Genomic DNA, 17,103 nt, shown 5'->3' on the forward strand with positions numbered 1-17,103 from the left:
TCTCCTGTACAAAGACAGTGTTAACAGTAGATCAATCTTTATTTAGAAGGACAGAAATCATCTCTGCCAACTTTTCAATTACTAGTAGTTCTCCCAGCTGTTTCAGCTAGAGGATTAATGTCTCATTCCCTAGGAGCTCATTGAAATGCCCTTGTGTGCTCAGGTGAGCTCTCATTTAAGCCAATTTTTTAAAAAGCAGCAGTAGAACAGAGAGCTTGAGGCGCTCTGAGCTCAGGTACTCATGGAAATAAGCAGAGAAGCAGAACACTCCTGTGTTTTTCAGAAGGTCTCACCCTGGGAAGAGCCTCATCACACCATGCTCAGAGGGGAGTCGAGAATGAGCCACCCCTCTCGCAGTGCTGCAGCTGGTGGTGCTGCTGCTCCCACTGAGGATGCCTGTGCCTGTGTTCCTGCTCTGTTTCAGGGTGCAAAAGGTAGGAGTAAGCAAGGGGAAGGCCAATGGGTATCTAACCCTGCACTGCCAGAGCTGGAAGTGGAGGGAAGGTTCCTTTTCCCTCAGACAAATGAGCAGATCTGCTTCCACCCGTTCAAAAAGTTCAGTTTAGGAATGCATCATGAAGCCACTGTTGGATGTGAGGTAGGAATGGTGACAATTCCTCCAGAGTCTGCTTTTAGCTCCCTGTTCTGAGCTGCTGCTGCAGTGAAACCTGCCTAGAGCCTTGCTCTGGTGCTGTGCGCTGTCAGGAAGTTGCTGATGATCCCGGACACCACCTCAGGCTCGTTCATGTGCACAAAATGACTCCCGGGCACCTCTACTAGCTGGATGTGCTGCAGGGAGAAGACACAAGCAGATAAAAGAGGAGGAAAGTGTTCCCTCAGGCAAGCTACGCTTGCTTTGTGGCACCCACCAGGGGAGGAAGCTAAATGAAATGGTGTCTCAAAGATGGGTTGGATTTTATGTTGCTGCATGCCAGCCACAGACAAAGCATCACATAAAGAGATTACAATCCAGAGACTGGGGGCAGGACAGGGACAAGAGGAACTGGGATGAGCTAGCTCCAGAGGGCAGTGCTGACCAGGACTTTAGCAGCAGGAGAAAATTTGGCTTTCCCCCTTTGTGAGGACTTGGCTGTTAAGGACAAATCCCCCAGTGCAGGTGTCCACCAGGGTAAGCTACTTCCTAGCTGCTCCCAGTTCAGTGCCCCGCAGAGATGGGAGGCTGAAGGCTGCTCTCACCTCTTTGAGGGTATGCTCGAATGCCTCCCGTAGGGCTATCACAAAGTGGTTTTTGCTCTCCAGCTTGTGCGGTACCAGGAGTCCATCTCGTGCTCTGAAAAATAAGAGCGAGGCTCAGCACAGCACACGGTGTGCCTCTCTTTGTGGCTGTCCAGGGCAGAAGCAGCGTCCCAACACAGCCTGGGGTGACAGCCCCCACTGCTCTTTATAGGCTGCTTGTGAACAGCAGGGTTACCTGTTCGTACGTGGCAGTCAGAGGAGCAAGGCACAGCTTGACTGAGCAGCTACTGCCTGCCAAACTGTTCACTTAAGCCCTTAGGCCACTGCCTGGTATCGGAGTGGAGACTGGTTAAATATTATCCTCCCAGGGCTGGCTCCTTAACTTGTCCATCGTGCCCTGCCCCACCCTATTTCTGCTCTTTTTTCCTCCCAGCCAGCTTTTGCATCTCTCTGTCCCTTTCCCCCCTCCATGCTGCTGCTTTAAACGCTAACCACAGGTTGTGCCCTGCTGGGGGAAGGAGCTACCAGGGCAGTCCTCATGGAGAAGCCAGCGTTAGACCTCCTAGAGAATTAAGATTGTGCTGCAGGAAACGGGACAAGGAGCTGTCTGAGGCTCCCAGGCTGGCTGTGCTTGTGCCTCACTCACAAAATGATGAGAACACGGTCCTGGATCTTCTGCAAGAGCTTCACGCACTGCTCCACGGTGAGGGACTCGCGACTCTGCTGCAGGTGCAAAGACAGGGAGAGCAACAAAGGTCAGGGGCAGCAGCCGAGGACACAGCACGTCCCCAAACCCCGTGGCAGCAGCAGCTCTGAAGGCAGGAGAGGCTGAGGCCCCACGGCTGCTGCGCAGAGACCGGATAAGCTGCCAGGCTGCACACAAGAGTGGCTGGCTCTGCAACGGCTCCTTCTGTCCAGCTGCGTTTCAGGGCTGCCAACAACGCTGCCTGCTGGGTTGCAGCACATATGGGAATGATCTCACAGCAGAGCAAAAGCTTTAAAAATCCTTTTACTAAAAAGGAGATAGTACAATGCTCCGGCTTTCACAGCCTGGCAGGAGCACAGGTAGAGGCGGCCCTACTTGCCTGGTAGTGGCACAAAGCTATCAAAGTATCAAATGTGAGGGACTTTGTTCCACTCCCTCCCCCCTTCTTATAAGGGTGACCCCACAAAGAAGCTAACCTAAAGCATCCATCCATCTGCTGCCTTAAGAGTTTTAACAGCAGGAAAATGTGGCCAGGAGGCCCCGGGGCTCAGGAACTGCTAAAAAATTCGGTAACATTTTCCAGTGACTCTGTAAGCTGAGTCAGTTAATGATCAAGTGTAGGCTCTTTTAAGAGCAGCATTTAAAAGAGGTGTGGGAATTAGGGAAGCAGTAAGTAAACGGCTGGGTGGAGGCAGAGCCTGGGCTCGGCGAGTGGGCCTCCCCTGCCTCTGCGTTCTGCGAGCTCAGGCCTCAGAAGCAGCAGGGGGCAAGTCAGAACTGCACCGCTTACCGTACGGACTCTCATGTCTCTGTTATACACCAGCCCTGCAACGAAAACAAGGCAAGGTTTCCATGAGTCAGAAGAGAGGGAGCTGCTCTGCCCCCTTTTCCCCTCACCTCGGGGTCTGCCCAAGACTTTTTGAGACAAGAGGAGCAGGATTCGTCCTGGTATCTCCTTTCCAGATGTCTTTTTCTTTACCCATTCCAACCTCGGTTGCTGGGAAAGGAGAGCTCTGCCTCCAGACCTAATTGATCCCCCTCAGGCTGTGGAAACTTGTAGCCAGGGCACCCCGTACCCCACGGAAGACGATGGCTGTTGGCACCGCTCCCTTCCTACAGCCGGTGCTGGGCTGGTGCTGTGATGAGCCCTGTCTCCAAGCAGCCCCTTACCAGCGGGTGTCTCAGTTGCTCCTCGCTGCAGCAGGATCGCCCCACCCTCAGCTGTCAGATGTCTGTTTGCTTCTAACAGCCTGGAGGAGACATGGCAGAGAGATTGCGCTGCTGAAAAAGGGAGGAAGCGAAGCGAAAATGGCATGACAAGGTGACAGCGAGCTCTCAGAGAAGAGCAGGAAGCTGGCTGCAGAAGCCAAAAGACTTGCTGAGATTCCAGAGGACTTGAAAGGGCAGAACAGGGACAGTTTCACCTTATTGTTCATGCAACCATAGCTGTCCACGATGAGGACAGGCAGCAAACGAAGAGACAGATGAGAACCCACCTCTTCAACGCTGCTTCAGGGCTATGTGCTTTGGGAGCTTGCTGCCTTGCCTCTAGGCTCAGTAACCTGTCGATAACCATCCGTTTTGATTTCAGCCACGCCTCAGTGTCCTAAAATAAAGCCATGTAGAGCACAGGAGTAACCTTCCTCTTCTGAGTCATTTTACCCCTAATCAAGAGGGCAGAAAGGGGTATTTCACCCTTCGACATCTCTCCTAACTCCTACCAGTTATGGACATTGTATTAAAACTGCCCACTCCTGGGGAAAGGGAACAGCACTACATAACAGGCAAGGTAGAAGCTGAAAACCTATACAGCAGTGCTTGAAGTTGTTAACTTTTCACCCTGGCAATCTCTCCTACTCCCTCCCACTTCACTTGTGAGCTGAGGACAAGCGTCCAAAAGAACAAGGGAAATCTGCTATCTTTTGTCTCTCTGACCCTGTCCCTCTGTCCCCCCCTTCTGCCTCCCACTCCCCAGCACCTGGGAGTCATGCTGGCAGTTTGGGAATGCAGCTTTATGTCCTGCCAGCAACAGAAAAAGAAATTTGCCAGTCTTGCATCCAGGTCACCCAACAAGCTGTTGGCAAAAAGACAACCTTGCAGCTGCTTGGCCAGACGTTCCAGTTCCTTTTGCACACAAGCACAGTACAGACAAGTGAATTTCAACACTACGGGACTACGGGATGCTCAGCACTACCAAGTGTTCTTCAAGGGCCACCCTAAGCAGGGACCACGCTTCATGCAACAAGCATGTCTGTGCCTGCCAAAAGGACTGGTCACATCAGTGCTTTCCTTGAACAATGATGGAAAAAAAAAACACATCTTTTATTTAATAAAAGGGAGGGGCACAATACGTGAAATCTAACCTCTGGAGCTAGCAGAAAGCCAAGATTTTCCAGCAGGATCAGCTTGTCCACCATCTCAGGATAAAGGAAAGAGAACTGAGGAAAGATGAAATATTATGAGACAAAGCAAAAAGCAGCACACTGAGTGCTGTCTTCATCCTGTTACACTGGAGAGGAGTCAGAGAATGGCCTCTCCTCCCCCGAGATCCAAGTCTCACACAGTCTGCCCCTTTATTCCCCTCCCATTTGTTGTTCCAGCTGCAGAAGTCACAAACCCCATGAAGAAGGAACATTTTACTCACCATTCCTGCCACGGCCCCACCTGCAAAGCAAAGAATGGTGCTCAGTTATTAGCAGGACACCCCTGGTAACAGGAACTCCCCTTCCCCACAGCAGGAGCTGCCTCAGAGGCACAAATGCACCTTGTGCCGAGGCACAAAGCCCAAGCTACAGAGAAAAGCTTTCCTGGCACGGAGAACACAAGGAGAGAAGGCTGGCCTGCCCCATCCCCATCTCCCTGTCAGGCAGCAAAGGTGAAGGAAGAGTTACCAGTTAAAACACTACTGCCAGCAGGTACAGAGCAGCCCTGGGGAACCAAACCCACATGAAGGACACAGAGTCCTGGTTCCCCTCAACAAGCCCTGTGACCCACCAAGACCCTGCCTGCAGGCCACAAGGCCACAAAGCCCGGGGGCAGCAGGAAGCCCTGCTGTGACTACTGCTGCCTTAGACCAACCCATCCCTGTTCCCTCCAGGGAGTTCAGGAAATGCCCACAGGGAGAGCCACGCTGTTTGGACCACAGCGTCTTGAAAACAGAGGCATTTTAAACAAGGGTGCAGATTTTCAAATCACTCGAGCAAGAACCCGGTACTTGACACAGTATAATAAATATTCCAACCCAGCTTCTAGCAGCATGCCTTGTAAATTAATTATCTACTCATATTTCCGTGAATCTCACAGCTTACAAGGACAAGAGCCACTTACCCATACTGTGACCCATCAGGGTGAACCGTCTCCACTGCAATGCTAAGTGGCAACAGACAAAAACAGACAGTGCTGCATTAGAAACCGGAGCAGCGGCATCTTGCTGCTTCTCGACCACCACAGGCCCCTTCTCCCAGGAGGGCTTCTGCAATGCTTAATTTGCTTCCCAACCCAGAAATGAGCTGGCTAAGTCGGCCGGTTTTAAAGAAAAAAGCACATCCACCACCTCATTTCCTTGGCAGTTAAGTCACACAGCTCTTGAGCACTCTCTGTGTGGCAAACTACAGCACGTTCCCACTCTGCCAGACACCAGAGTGGCAATAACCAAAGGGGCCTGACTGGGCAGCACCTGCTGGCACGTGGAGACCTGGACAAAGCACCCTGCTGCAGGGCGCTCAGCAGGAGCAGAGAGGATGCTGAGCCAGGTCTGCTGCCTGGGTGAAAGGAGGATTATTACAAGTTTAGCAAATCGGGCTCTTCAGACCATTTTTAGGGCACTCTGAGAGGCTCATGGGAAAATAGCACGCCATCAAGGCCGCCATCTGAAACATACCTCACTGAAAGATGTGTTTTTATTCAGTTTGCATTACCAGAGCACCAGCCAACATCAGAATGGGGAGAAGCAAAGGGAACTGACCCCTCCCCCAGCAGTAAATGCTGCCTACTTCTTCCCAAGAGCAGGAATGACAGAGCACCCCCTGAACTAACATCCCTCAAAGGGCCCTTCAACGACCCACCTGCTGCTACCCGGCGCACATCGCTCACATAATCCAGAAAATGGTAGGGGGAGCCTGCAGGTCGGTGGGATGACAAACCATGGCCAGAAAAATCCATTGCCACATAATGGCAATCTGCAAGGGAGAAAGCATCAGGTCTGTGGCCCTGCAACACAGCAAGAGCCATCCCAGTGAGCCAGACCCACCTTTGGGGAGCAGAGGGATAAGCCTGTCGAAGGTGTTGGCGTTGTCCAGCCAGCCGTGCAAGCACAGCACAGGGTGTCCCTCCGGGGATCCCCAGGCCTTGGCTGCCAAATGGCCCCAGGGCACGGCAAACTTCACCTCTGAGAACATGCCCAAAATAAAGTGCTCTCAAGCAATGTCCCCTGTGAGCCACGTGCTTGAAACAGGTCCCAGGGAGCTTGTTAATGGCCCAGAGCTCTGAAAAGAGTAATACAGGTCTTTAGTAACTCACCAGGCTTCTGCGGTCTTAATTAGCAGCTTGCTGATTTATAGCTCCCCATTTAACATCCCGAGCTGCCATTCCTGCTTGCCTGCCTGGGGACTCCCCCTCCCAGCACGTACCAGCACCGCTCCTGGGAAGAAGGAAGCTTTCCCTGCGCAGGAGGAGAAAAACTCCCCGTGTCTCCGCAGCAGCTGCGACCTGACCAGAGGGCACGAGCGATCTGGCGAGAGGGAAGCAAGCAGAATTTCCCCAGCAAGGAGTCAGGCACCTGCCTCGGACCAAGAAGGCAATTTTGGGAACGAGGATACTGTCTTCAGTATTAGATTATTGACACCTTCCCGTAGCTGCCCCGGCAGTCCCTGAGCTACATCTCACCTTTCACTCAGCCCCAGGCTTTCCAGTGAACCCCCCAGCACTGCCCAGCCCCTGGGGTTCTTCCAGGGCTGTCCCGATTATCCTCCCATCACCCCAAGCCCATCTGGTCCCTGCAGCCCCCCAAACCCTGCCCCACTTCTCTCACGCTGTGCCCCCTTCCCCAGTCCCTCCTTTGGGGCTCGCGTCCCCTCACACTGCCCCCTGGCACCCTGCTGCAAACACCTTCGCCCCGCCCGCTGATGGCCGGCTCCGACCCCGTTTGCCCTCGCCGGGCCTGATCCCGGCAGCTCCGGACGGACAGACCGACAGACAGACCGACGGACAGACCGACAGACCTCGGACCTGCCTCCTCCTCCTACCCCGCCACCCCCGACCCCCGCAGCCCGGGCACGGCCGGACCCCAGCCCGGGGGGCTCCGTGTCCCGGTTCCAGCCGAGGGCACCCCGGGCAGCGGCTCCCCGGGGCGCCGCGGGTGGAGGCACGGCCCCGGCTGCCCTCCTACCCCTCTGTCCGCTCGGGACGGCGGAGCGAGGCCGCGGCAGGAGCCCGGAGCCCGGTGAGCGGAGGCGGCGGGGCGGCCCCGGCTGCCCCGCACCGCCCCGCGGCCCGGCGGCCCCCGCCTCCTGCCCCTGCCCCGCCGCCGGCACGGGGCGGCCGCGGCCATTTTGGTGCCTCCTCGCTGCGCTCCCGCAGCCGCGGGCAGGGGGTGGCAGCCCCGAGGGGGGCTTGGGGCACACGGGGGGCAGGGGACAGGAGAGGAGGGCTGGGGGCTGAGGAGTGGGCTGCGGGGCTGGCCTCCCCAGGGTGTTAAAGCGCTGAAGGGGAACCCCGCGTACTGTAAATGTGGCCCGTGGTACGGTGCTGTCAGGCTCACAGCCTGCTTTCTGTAACGAGGATAACAAAGGGTCTGAGGCTGCGATCCACCTGCTGGGTCTGTAAGGAGCCTCAGTCATGGAGGTGCTGTTGCATCCTTGACTGCCTTCACAAGGCACATGACTGCTAGTGGGAACTGCCCGTACTGCAGCCTTACAGTGTGAGACGTTTCAAATGTTGCCCAGGAGTATCGTAGGGACATCAAACCAGCTCTGTGCTTGACACCAGTGCTGGACTGACATCGCTTTCTGACAGATAAACTCTTCTGAGCTCTACCATTTGTTGTAATCACACTGCTTCAGTTGCAGCACATCACAGACAGCACTGCACGAGCACCTCTACTCTTCTACAAGAGCAGACCCCTCTCAGCCCAAGAGATTTCCACACAGTTGTTTTTATTATTTGCCCAGAAATGGGTTGGCTACATAGACCAGGCTTCAAGAAAAAGTTCACGGTGCAGTCAATACCTGAGTACGCTTGTGAATGCCGCTTGCTGGTGCCCAGCATTCCCTCTAGCAGTCTCTCAGGCCTAACGCCAACCACAACCATTCGCCTTCACTCAAGGACTCGGGCAGCCAAACGAGGAAAGGTCAAACTGCGCTTTGAGCAGTGGGACACCTTGCTGGTACGACTGGAGAGGACAGAACAAATGTCTGTTCTTAGGGACTCATTTTGATATTGGTAATTGAAATCTCTGTACTCAGTTCAGCACAACAGTCTCCTAAATTTCACAATTGATTTTTGGAACAGCCTGTGAAGCTTGAAAGAAAGCAGCACAGAAGCTTACAGCCCTGTTTCTCCTGCCTGTCTCAAACACATCCTGGCAAAGTAGCCTCTGTACCATGGCAGAAAGGTAAAAAGCTTGGGGACCCATCGCACAGTAGAAATGAAAGTGCTGTGCAGCTCACGAACTCCCCTCCGGGTGAACCATTATAAGGGAAATCAATGTGAATTCCTTTAGGTTTGGAATGTCTAATGCTTTGCTTTTTCTTAGACCTACTGCATCAACGAGAAGCGGGCAAGCAGACCACGAGTACTGGGGAACCATGCAAAAGGAGAGAGGCCACAGGATCATCTACAGCTTCTTTCCTACAGCTGTCAGAGGTGGGTGTCTGATTACAAAAGGTGAAAAGCAAGAAATAACTTGGCAGAACAGATATGTACTCAATCATTGCTGCTGCCATTATGGAGGGCAGGGCCTTCCCGTGAATTGCTAGGATTTGAACATCAGAAGACGTCCAAAAGCAGTGTAACTCAGGCAGTGGCTGCAAGGGGCTGCTCACAGGCAGTGGCTGGTAGGCTTGCAGTTCTTCTGTCTGTGACAGCTCCTGAGGAAGGAGACCCTGTGTCCGGAGCAGGAGTGATGTGGACCCCTCACACAAATCCCCACAGTTGGTGGGACAACAGGCCATGGGCCAGGAAAATCTATTGCCTCATAACTGCAATCTGAAAAGTAGAGAGCATCAGGCATGCAGACCTGAAGCACGACACACAGCCCATCCTTGTGTGCCAGAGTCATCTCTGGGGGACACTGGAACAAGCCCATTGAAGGTGTTGGTTTTGGCCAGCCAGCCATGCAAGCACAGCACAGCGTACCCCTCTGGAGTCCCCAGGTCTCAGCTGCCACGTGTTCCAAAGGTGTGGGGAATTTCACCTCTGAGAACTTTTGTGCCTGTAGGCGACATCCTTTGAGAGCCACATGCTGAGAGCTGTTTCCAGGGAGCTCATTAACAGCCTAGAGCTCTTTACAGAGATTGTAGGTAGGTAATAGTTATCAAATTTGCTTATCAGACAGCCCTGACCTCCATTTAACACAAATTTTCAGGCACAAGCCTTGCTTGGGTGATCCTGCTCTAAATGCTTGCCCTGCAGGTATGTGCATTGCCACTCACAGGTCTTGGACCCTCTCCCCCATCGTCCTGCAGCCAGAAGTCATCCTGCGTCAAGCAGCCAGAGGAATCTGGGCTTTTTGCTTTGAGTCACAGAGATGACCTCTAGGTGTTGGGTGGGAAGGATGGCTCCTCTCGTGAATTCTGACTCCCGTGTCTTGCATCCCTACTCACTTTTTGGTAGGAGGCTCCATCAACAGGAACCTCAGGGGAAAGGGAAAATGCCTTACAGAAATCACCAGCAATAGATGATGTGGGACAGAAGGGTATTCCCAGGGATGAGCAACATGTTTCTGGTAGGATGGTCCCATCTCAAATTCCCAAATGGCTACTCTTGCTTCCCCCTTCCCAGCCATTCTAGCTGTGCTTCCATTTGCCTGGGAGAGATGTTTTCACCTCTCATTCCCTCCCCACCTTTCCTGTCTCCACTGCAGGTAGGCACAAAACACCTGGCACAACAGTCGGATTTATGATTCAGAAACAGATTTCCCCATGGGAGGAGCACAGAGAGAACACTTTTCCCAAACAAAGACAGCCGTTCCAGAGAGGACCTTCTTTCAGAGCTGGAGCTCCCAAATGAAGAAGGTTTTACAATGCACTGGGATGCAGCCCTGGACCCTTCCTCAGCAGCATCACTGTCACCCTATAAGTCAAAGGCAGGTTGTTGAGATCTTTTCCAGGTCCCTCATACCCACTCTTCTCCACTCTAGCAGTGCTGTTTAGCCATTTTGAAAGAGCAGCCAAGCATCCTGCAACACTGCATCTCTTCCCTCTGACACCGCCTGGCAAACCATTTCCCACGATGAGAGGACTATTGAGTCTTCAAATTTTGCATGGCAAAATTTGGATTGCTCACAGAATTCATTTTGCAGCATCTACTTATATGAAGTGCTGCAGACTACTGCAGTGGATTTGCTGCCAGTGTGGGACCAAATTAGACTTCACTTGGCAAGGTGCTGAGGTGTTTCCTGGCTAGTGGTAAGAGGCTGGTTTTGCATGAAAGACTGGGAGTTAGTTTGAGATGTCCCATGCACTTAGCAAAGGATAATTTAACCTCTGTGTCCTAGCAGAGGAGGAGGAGACTTGCAAGTGTAAATCTTGGGACATGCAAAGCTGTTACGCTCTGCTGACTTGGAACAGCATTGATCAGTTTGTGCTAGCTGCAGATCTGGTGAGGAAACTTTAAGTACAGCAGATTGATTGCTACCAAGGGACAAATTCCCCATAGCTATTTGGATTCAAGCTTTAAAGTGCTGGCATATTGATCTATTTATGGTGATTTATGAGTTATAGCCCTGTACCCCAAACTCTCTCACACAGTTATATGAGTAAAAAAAGCATCCTATTGCTAGCTTAACTCATTTTTTTTTTTCTTCCAGTGGATAGCACAACCAGTATATAAAGCCCCCCACTGGTTGGGCAGCCCACAGTGGGGCTGGGAGAAGCAGAGTGACAACAGTGACGACAGGGAAGCCCCTGCTCCTCAGAGCATGGATCCCTAATGGGCTCTCTGCCCCTTCTCGTGCACACTGTTTTGTATCCCCTTGGCTGAGGAACAGTGTCCTCTCATCCCTGCTCTCTGCACAAGGTTGCAGGGGTAAAGACCTCATCCCCTAATCTGGCTTGTTCTGGAAGGAGGACATTTGAGAAGGAAAGGTCTCAGTGAGGGGCTGAACCACAGATGTGCACGTTGTAGATGTTTTACAGTGGGCATCCCTCTCCCTTGAGCCCCATCTGTAAACCTTGCTTACCTTGGAGATACACCCATGGAGTCACAAGGGTTTAAATGTGCTGCCCACATGCGAAGAGTTGAGGCAGGACATGAATGTCCTGCAACCCAAGAGGTTCTGCCACCTCTGGGCTCTGTTGCATACTTTTCCCTTAATTTTCCGTATTTTTCTGTTCATTTTTGATGATATGAAATGAGTTCCTAATGCCTGAGCTGCATCAAAAGAAGCTTGGCCAGCAGGGTGAGGGAGGTGATTCTCCCCCTCTCCTTTGCTCTCATGAGACCCCACCTGGAGTGCTACGGTCAGCTCTGGGGCCCCCAGCACAAGAAGGATGCAGAAGTGTAGAAAAAGTCCAGAGCAGGGCCACAAACTCAGGGACTGGAGCATCTATCCTACAAAGAGGTGCTGAGGGGATTGGGGTTTTTCAGCCTGGAGAAGAGGAGGCTCCAGGGAAACCTTATAGTGGCCTTCCAGTGCCTAAAGGGGGCCTACAGGAAAGCTGGGGAGGGACTCTTTATCAGGGAGTGCAGTGATAGGACAAGGAGTAACGGCTTTAAACTAAAAGAGGGTAGGTTTAGATTAGACATTAGGAAGGAATTATTTACTCAGAGCGTGGTGAGGCCCTGGCACAGGCTGCCCAGAGAAGCTGTGGATGCCCCATCCCTGGAGGTATTCAAAGCCAGGCTGGGTGGGACTTTGGGCACCCTGATGTATTGGAAGGTGTCCCTGCCCATGGTGGGGGTGTTGGAATTAGATGACCTTTAAGGTCCCTTCCAACACAAACTATTCTATGACTGTGAAATAGCTGCAAACATATTAAGCTCAGAAAAGGCAGTGATGCTTTAGGTTGTTTTCTGTCGCCTGGCTCGAGGCACACACAAGCCTGTTGCACTCCTTGTCCCAGAGCTCTTCAGCCCTGCAGAAGGTAAGAGAGACAAATATATGCTGGCTCTTTACCCACCACAGTCTGGAGCCAACGTGATAGTTTAAATGGAAATCTTTGGCAGCTTAAGTTAATAAGCCAAGCTACGAGTGGTTGAAAAAGTGGTGAGCATCTGCTCCAGGGATTAACCTGCAGCAGAATTTGGATAGCGACGATGCTGGAGTGTTAAATCATCCCCCCGTGAATCACTGCTATTCAGCTGGCAGAAGCCTCAGGCACACACCATGCATCAGCTGCAAGTGGTGCACATTTGTATTACTTTATTTGCAACTAATGAAATAGCTAGAAACATTTATTGCATATAAATTATATATGAGTACCCATCATACAAATAAACTCTTTCCTGTCTCAGCTTTCCACTTCCTCCTTAATCAGAAAGTCCTTTATATTTAGGATTCAGATGCAGGAGTCCCTGCTGGTTCCCATCCCTTGGGCCTGTTCTGGTTAACTAGTGAGGAGAGCTGCTCTCCAGGTCTCCACAAAAGCTGTACTTGCTGATAGATTGAGCACCTATTTTGATGTATTTAATTGAGGGGGAAGAGGAGGAGTTTCTATCCAGCTCTTGTCTAGGCTTAACCCTCCTTCACTTTGAAGATCTGGCAGATTCCCCATAAGCTGAGAAGAAATAATAGCAAAAAAAACGAAGTAATCTGACACTTGTAATTACAGGCCTACCAGCTCCTTATTGACCTCAGACAAAATACGGAAATGTTGCATACAAGAATCATTAAAAGCGAGAGGAGATTTGTAGTTAATAATGAATCTTGTGTTTATGGAAAAAAATCCATAAAACTAAGCTGGTAACTTATGGAGATGCAGGTTTAGGTTATGGATTTGGCTAATAAACACAAAGGCTGTTGTAATAAGGCTCCAGCAAGGAATTTGACATGGTCTTAACTTTGTGTTTTGATTAAACGAACAAACAAAAACTACAGTGATACCAAATTAACAAATTTTGTCATAATTGGATTGAAAGTTTGCTAGCTAACATGCCTAAATGTTGAAGTAAGTAGAAGAGTATAATGCGTGTTTTTGAAACAGCCCAGTGGTAAGTTACTTGACATGGGCCCCACTTGTGGGCTGGCAGCTCTGTCTGTGGGAGAAGGGACTCAGGTGAAGGCTTTACTCATGGTGTAGGAGCTACTGAATGGGAGCTTGCACTGCTGCAGTTGCAAAGGCTAATTTGATCCTCAGATGTGTGAGCAGGGAATGTGGAGCAGGTGGAATGAGATTATATTGCAGGAGATTGTGTTGCATCTGCTAATTCTATGGTTGTGACTGTTGGCGTGAAAGAATTTGCCATTTTAACATCTACAATGCAGGGAGGAAGTTAAGAAATTGGAGAAGCTTCCTACAGGTTGGAAGACATCTTGTGGGGGAGGAGAGCTTACGACTGATATGATCAAGCCTAAATATAACTATGTGGGAATTGAATTTTTGCTCTTCTGAGAGCTGCTCGGGCCAACAATAGCACAAGAAAAATGTCTGGAGACAAGGTATACATTTTATAATGGTGAAAGTCGTTAAATACTTGAACAGTTTACTTAGGATGGTGTCAGCTTCCCTACCACTGGCAATTTTTGAACCAAGATGGGATGTTTTACAAAACAACCATAATGACACAGTCCTTTGCTATGTAATCATCAGGAAAGCAGACCAGTCTGGAACTCAGTCTAGTGCAACAGACACCACTGTCAGACGGCACCAGCCTGTGGTGTTTTTGCTACAAACACTCCTAAAATTATAGCTCATAGCTATACTCTTTCTTGTCTTCTACATTATTTTTCTTCATTTAGAGGCTCGGCTTATTCATTTGAGGAAACTCCTGCTTCTAGGTCCAGCAACCACTTTGGACCTTTCCTCAGTGTGTCTGTCTCTTGGTTTGCCCTTTCAGGATGGCTGCCTGTGGCTGCTTTTGTTTGGCTTTGGGTGATGAAGCACTGGCATGGGTTTCCCAGAGAAGTTGAGGACTTTGGCTCCTTGGAGATCTTCAAAAGCCACTTGGATGTGGTCCTGGACAGCCTGCTTGAGCTGGGGGATCGGACCAGTTGGCCTCCAGAGGTCCTTAACCATTCTGATTTCGGGAAAACCCTGAAGGAGGTGGGCATAGGTCAGGATTTGGTGCCTGTCTCCTGTGAGTGGGGCTCAACATCACCTCAGCGTGGGGGAACAAGTCTGGGGAAGCAAGGACAGGGGTAAAGCCACACATTCCGGTAGAAGGATCAAGATCAGAGGGCTCCAGGCAAGGCTGACTGTTTTTGGACAGCACTCCTAGGAACCTAAGAACATGGCCTGAAAACACGGGATATTGTGGAGAAGCAATAGGCCTCACAGGCACAATGAAATAAGTCCTTACTGAACTTCTCCCTCCACGTCTGGTAGGTGGCAACGTTAGGAGGAGATAGCTGAGGTGGTTGTAGATCCATGGGTCCACGGAGCCCCGGGGAGCTCACGCCTGGGTCCATGGTGCAGCAGGCTGGTGGCACCTGGCCTCTGTCCTGGATCTTCTGGTAGTGCCCTGAGGTGCTGTGTGTGGGGGCCACATTCGGAGCGAGGGAGCAGCTGGCTGTGGAGTTATACGAGGCTGTTTGTGTTGTCTGCAGCTGCTTAAACCTGACCTAAATACCTTTCGGGCTGTGCAGCCTGGCGCTTTCTTCGAAAACCTAGAAGGTCACCAGGTGCTGGGCCTTCCTTCCTCAGGCGACCCAGGGGCGTGCGAGGAGCCCCAGCTACACCGGCAACCAGCAAGAAGTGCCCTCCCTTTCCTCTCCCTCCTCTGCCAGAACAGCAGAGGGTGTCGCGGGCCAGCCCGAACGCCAGCACTGCTTTCTCCCGCTGCCCATGGCACCGGGTTTGGATCCCCGGCCTCCAGCCCCGACGCCGCTGGGTGCAGGAGGCTGGCAGCCTGCAAGCAGCCTCACTGCAGCCCCGCCGGGTCAGCGCACGCCGGGCAGCGCGTACCTTCGCTTTCCTGGAAAGCAGCTTCTCGTCAATACTGAGAAGAGCCTTGCTCTTGGAGGGGGAGGAGGGGCCTGGCCACGGCTTCACGCAAAGGGGCCACTACTCGTGCTAATTTTTCTCATCAGAGTTGAACTAATGCAGCCTCCGCTCACTTGAAACCACAGAAAGGTGTTTTTGTTTGGTGTTGATTTTTTTCTTTTCAGGGGGGAGGGGAAGCAAGGGACTGGGGGATTTTTGCATGTTGGTTTTGTCCTCCCAGCTTTCTCTTTCTGTGTTTTTTTTTTTTTTTTTTCCCTTTTCTTCTTAATACTTTGCTGTTTGTATCCCCCCAAAGGAGGCTTTTAGAAAGCTATGGGACTACCTAGAAAGGGCAGGAGAGTGAAAAGGAAAAATCATCTAAGCCTGTATGCAGTAAACAGCTGTACATTTTTTGCTGTCTGCAGGCTGGACACAGAGCACATCAGGAGGCTGTGGCAATCATTTCCTACCCACGCCCCAAGCATCCTTTGTCCTCCTCTGCACAACATCTTGTGCACCGTGTCATTGCTCGTGCTGGGGTATCCAGGCCTGCCCCATGCTTGCTTCTCTCTCCCTTCCTTTGCCATTTCACCAGCTGGCAGGCACCCCCCAGGCTGTGTCTGGGCCACTCTGATTGACCACCACCAGGGCAGGCTACATGCAGCGTGGTTCATCTCCCACCCAGGTCCCACGTGCAAAGCCAGCCTGCTCACCTTTGGACGACAGCAGGTTTGGGTCTGGCTGGGGACCTACTAAAGCACCGAGCCTCTAGGTCATCCCTTCATCAGCCAGAGATATGCTCCCGTCCCAGCTGAGTTCCCATGCACCTAACGCGGCCACCCACCTTCCCACCCCCAGCACACCTCCTACCCTCTACGTTTTTCTCATTTTGCTTTTTTGCACCTCTCCTCCAGATTTTCAGTGCTTCATTCTCCCCACCTCTGTTCTTTTCCTCACCGTATTACTTTCTCCCTTCACTGTGGAACAATGCAAGCCTTCACTTTCCCAGAAAGCCATCCGCATCCAGCTGTTGGATATCATCATCTCCAAATTTACCAAGGGCTTTGGGGGTTGCTGAACAACGAGCAAAGAAATGCCACAAAGCAGAACTGTGATCCAAAGGTATCGTCAGGCACTCAGACCAGCTGGACTTGAGACAAAAACAGTGTGGAAATGTTTCATTTTGTCAACAGCTCTGTCACGTCATGCTTTCGTGTTTAATGTTTTTCAAAGTTTTAGTATCAGGGATAGGGTGAGTGTACACATCCTTAGGCAGAGGAAAAAAATAAGGGCGTTGATACTAGATGTAAAAATAAGAACAAATCCCAGCCTCCCCTAGGGAGCTATTCTTCTCCTCACTGTCATCAGCATCCTGGGCCCCTCAGAGCCCCTGTCTTTAGGGCAGATCCAGCTTCCTCCAGCAATGGACCCCTGGGCACGGTTCAAAGCAGGATGCACACAGCGGGACCATTCGCTTGCCTGTGTCCTCCCTGCCTCTTGGTTCCAGGGAATTTGCTGGTATTCTTTTTTTTTTTTTTTTTCTTAAGAAAACTCAGCTAAAGGCAGGCTGTTTGTCAGCTTAATCACATCCAGGCTAGCAGGAGAGAAAAGCAGCACTAGTGAAGCTTGAGCGTGCTTTGTTCGCTGCCTCCTTTGTGTCGGAAGACACAACGCTAGTTCAGCGTCCTTGTGTTTTCCACATATCATGAAGCCACTTGAGAGGCACCTCGATCCTGGTCTTCGTGAGTCAAGTCTGAGCTTTGGAAAACCGCAGTCAACGGTGCCACCATGCCACATCTCATGGCTTGTATTGCCAAAGAGGATCGCCGCAATATGCCTCAGCCGCGACTGCTGCGAGGCCACGGTTTCAAGTGGATGAGGGAGGGAAGAGCAAGACCCGCG

At 51.6% G+C, this 17,103-nt stretch overlaps 1 protein-coding gene and 2 long non-coding RNA genes across 5 annotated transcripts; 1 reads left to right on the top strand and 2 right to left on the bottom strand.

The window, feature by feature from the left end:
* Positions 1-20: 20 nt before the first annotated feature.
* SERHL2 (serine hydrolase like 2) lies at positions 21-7,397 on the bottom strand. Of its 3 annotated transcripts, none has more exons than XM_084524544.1 (13): positions 7,290-7,397; positions 6,532-6,680; positions 6,153-6,387; positions 5,968-6,081; positions 5,231-5,272; positions 4,548-4,567; positions 4,267-4,341; positions 3,400-3,509; positions 3,074-3,153; positions 2,694-2,728; positions 1,844-1,920; positions 1,198-1,291; positions 21-789 (listed from the first exon to the last, which is right to left on the bottom strand). In XM_084524544.1, exons 3-13 carry the CDS (start codon positions 6,298-6,300, stop codon positions 673-675), a joined length of 912 nt encoding a protein of 303 aa, XP_084380670.1. In that variant the 5' UTR covers positions 6,301-6,387; positions 6,532-6,680; positions 7,290-7,397; the 3' UTR covers positions 21-672. The 3 variants fall into 3 exon arrangements, with proteins under 3 accessions (XP_084380670.1, XP_084380671.1, XP_084380672.1); XM_084524545.1 differs by having other exon boundaries at positions 6,532-6,632; positions 7,290-7,383; XM_084524546.1 differs by lacking the exon at positions 6,532-6,680 and having other exon boundaries at positions 7,290-7,383.
* Positions 7,398-8,389: 992 nt separating this feature from the next.
* LOC311439183 lies at positions 8,390-10,121 on the top strand. Its single transcript, XR_014694576.1, has 3 exons — positions 8,390-8,513; positions 8,655-8,764; positions 9,984-10,121. It is a non-coding gene; the product is annotated as an uncharacterized lncRNA (long non-coding RNA).
* Positions 10,122-11,521: 1,400 nt separating this feature from the next.
* On the bottom strand, positions 11,522-12,573 carry LOC311439188. The gene is made up of 2 exons (XR_014694578.1): positions 11,984-12,573; positions 11,522-11,902 (listed from the first exon to the last, which is right to left on the bottom strand). It is a non-coding gene; the product is annotated as an uncharacterized lncRNA (long non-coding RNA).
* Positions 12,574-17,103: the final 4,530 nt, after the last annotated feature.

Source organism: Aythya ferina (genome assembly GCF_964211825.1).
Source record: "Aythya ferina genome assembly, chromosome: 1".
NCBI lineage: Eukaryota > Metazoa > Chordata > Aves > Anseriformes > Anatidae > Aythya > Aythya ferina.

What these genes read in the sequence shown, in the direction of transcription:
- SERHL2 (XM_084524544.1), bottom strand. Translation starts at nt 6,300, where the DNA reads ATGTTCTCAGAGGTGAAGTTTGCCGTGCCCTGGGGCCATTTGGCAGCC. An exon ending in TGTGCGCCGGGTAGCAGCAG is followed by an intron (nt 5,273 to 5,967) that starts GTGGGTCGTTGA and finishes GTTGCCACTTAG; the next exon opens with CATTGCAGTGGAGACGGTTC. An exon ending in TCGAGCATACCCTCAAAGAG is followed by an intron (nt 790 to 1,197) that starts GTGAGAGCAGCC and finishes TTCTCCCTGCAG; the next exon opens with CACATCCAGCTAGTAGAGGT.